General features: G+C 50.0%; 2 protein-coding genes across 3 annotated transcripts in view; both read right to left on the bottom strand.

Moving 5' to 3' along the window:
* The window catches only part of LOC139346064 (oocyte zinc finger protein XlCOF6-like), a 341,081-nt gene that overhangs the window by 75,272 nt on the left and 263,309 nt on the right, over positions 1–2,500 (bottom strand). The window lies entirely within an intron of this gene.
* The window catches only part of LOC139345713 (glutamate receptor ionotropic, kainate 5-like), a 120,881-nt gene that overhangs the window by 18,267 nt on the left and 100,114 nt on the right, over positions 1–2,500 (bottom strand). For both annotated transcript variants that reach the window (XM_070984506.1, XM_070984508.1), the window contains exons 11-12: positions 602–709; positions 286–489 (exon numbers count right to left, since the gene is read on the bottom strand). In XM_070984506.1, coding sequence (XP_070840607.1) covers positions 286–489; positions 602–709 — 312 coding nt within the window. The remainder of the gene's footprint in view (positions 1–285; positions 490–601; positions 710–2,500) is intronic.

Here is a 2,500-nt window from a genome sequence, read left to right as displayed (position 1 = left end):
ATGTGAGGAACCTCTTTATTTTTCAGCCTTTTCTTAAATCAGCCGTCGGCTTTCAGGTTTCTCTCGGCAGGTTTTTCAGCTGCATTCAGCTCAGTCTGATGTGCAGCTCCGTCAAAGTGAACCACTCACTGAGATTACTCGTCTTTCTTTCTTTAGTTGAGTCTGCGCTGAACAGCAGAAGAGGAGTCTCTGGGTTTGTTGACATGAATGTGATTCAGACCTTCACAGAAACAAAGTGGAAACAGCAGACCTGTAATGGCGTCTCCGTCCTCGTCCTGCACTCACCCTGTTGATCAGCTCGCCCACCATGCCGGTCCAGCTGCCGTTGGGCTCCGGGGCGCCGTACAGCCCGTCGTCCACCAGCTTGATCTTGAAGGAGAACTTCAAGATGTCCGCCAGCTCCCGCAGCATGTCCACGCAGAAACCCTCGTACTGGTCGTTGCCCTGAAAGTCCTGGTAGTTGGTTTTCCGCATCACGTACGGATTTTCCTGTCAGAGGGGAAGTGACATCATACAGCAGCTGATTGGAGGAGGAGGAGGAGGAGAAAGCCCAGCCTGAGATATTTCATGAGACATCAGGTACATATATGAGATGTCTTACCAGTATTGTGGTGACGATCAGCGTCTTGTTTGCCAGCGTCTCCGAGGCGTTGAGGTCGAGGGAAGTGGAGTTCATGGCCAGCGTGTTGTTGGAGTACCAGATGCCAATCTGTTCACCCAGAAGAAGAGCAGGACGAAGAGGAGTTAGAGGAGGTTAAGATGAAGGGAGAGTGATTGAAAGGACCGCTTCTATTTTAAAGACCTCTCTGCGGTCCAGGAACACAAAGACTGGACCTGCGTGAGCTGAAGACCTCTGCAGGCCGAGTCACCGCCGCTTCTCAAACGGAGGCGCAAATTAAATCTGAGCAAGTTTTCTGACTCGCCTTTAACCCTGATGAACTGGAACATTTACGCTGTGGACCAATCACAAACAGCCGTGACAGCGTCGACCTTTGAGAGTCCAGAGCAGAGGAACAGAACAGAAGCTACAGGAGCTGAATAGTTTGCGTTGGAGCATCAAACTTTAAATAATCCTGCTCTGATGGATTATTTCTGCTCCACAACTGACACCTGGTTCACAGACAAGTGGGCAGAGAACTGTGGAAACTGTGGAAACCAAAGAAGAAAGCAGCGCGAGGAAACACACGAATCAGTGCTGACGAGGAAAGACACAATTCTGGCTTGGCGGGACAGAACCTCAGCTGGACCTGAAGACCTCCAGGTGTTCAGAGACGGTGTTTGGACAGAGCTAACGTGTCTGCACTGTGTGATCTCAAACATCCTGAATGGTTAGAAACAAAGATGGAGGCGGAGGATGAAGAGAAGCAGAAGAGATAAAAACACAAACTGAAAAGAAAGAAAGAGAGCAGGAGGAGAGGTCAAAGGTCAAGAGACAAAAGTCCAAACAGCGTGTTATGAGAAGCAGAGAGACGGCCAGCCACACAATCGATGCTGAAATCAATGAAGGAGGAACCGGCTCCTCCGGCGCCTCCTGCTCCTCCGGCAGGTTAACCAGGGTCATAAATACGCACTGTGGCACACCAACGACCCTCTGCTGACCTGAGAGCAGCCCATCACCTGCCCTGACCGCGTGGCCTCAGCTGGCCTTTTGTTTGTGTGTTTATTAGCGGTTAGCACACTGTGCTGTCAGCTGGGGGGCCGATGTTGAAGAGCAGGGGCCACTCTTCCTCTGTCGCGTTGTTCGTCTGCCTGTTTGCTTCCTTCTTTACCCCCAAAACACAACTGACTGCAAATGAGGTAATATGAAGCTGCAGCAAGCAGCTAGTTAGCTTAGCTTAGCTTAGCTTATCTTAGCATGAAGTCTGGAAACAGGCTTTGTCGGTTCTGTCTGAAGAACCTGAAGTTCAGTAACTATCATGTTTGACTCACTCTGAACGTGTGAGAATAAAAACAGTGGTCTGGGCGGTCATGAGTTTGAGTATCGCAGTGACCTCCTGGTTTGTGGACGTTGTGGTCAGAGGGTGGCGCCAGAGAAAACCTCCAGGACAGACATAGAAACTCTTTGCTGGACAGAATGAGGAGGACCTGCTTGTTAAAGTCGTCATATAAATCATGTGGGAACAGCATCACTTTTTACAGCGCACTTAACTCGGTCCCCGCAGGCCCGTTTGACCCTGAGGCGACCTCACTTGACCTCTGACCTTTTAATGCTCGTCTGATGTCATAAAGCAGCGCTCGACCCACACGGACAGTCTGCTCGTATTGACTGTATTAACGGTTGAGGGAACTGCTGACGCTGACGCCGCGGCTGCAAACCTGAACATTAAGAAGAAGATGGCGTTGACTTTCCCTGAAAACACCTCTTTAGCATCTCTGTGCGCTGCGGCGTGTTCTCCTCTTCAGATACGTGCTCACGGTTTACACAAAGTTGTTCCTGACGTCCGACTTCAATCCGATAAAAACAATTAGAGCCACAAACGAATCTAAATTAACCTCAGAC

The sequence above is a fragment of the Chaetodon trifascialis genome, chromosome 17, assembly GCF_039877785.1.
Source record: "Chaetodon trifascialis isolate fChaTrf1 chromosome 17, fChaTrf1.hap1, whole genome shotgun sequence".
Classification (NCBI taxonomy): Eukaryota; Metazoa; Chordata; class Actinopteri; order Chaetodontiformes; family Chaetodontidae; genus Chaetodon; species Chaetodon trifascialis.
The sequence above is the reverse complement of the archived record's forward strand: the minus strand, read 5'-3'. Positions and strand labels throughout refer to the sequence as shown.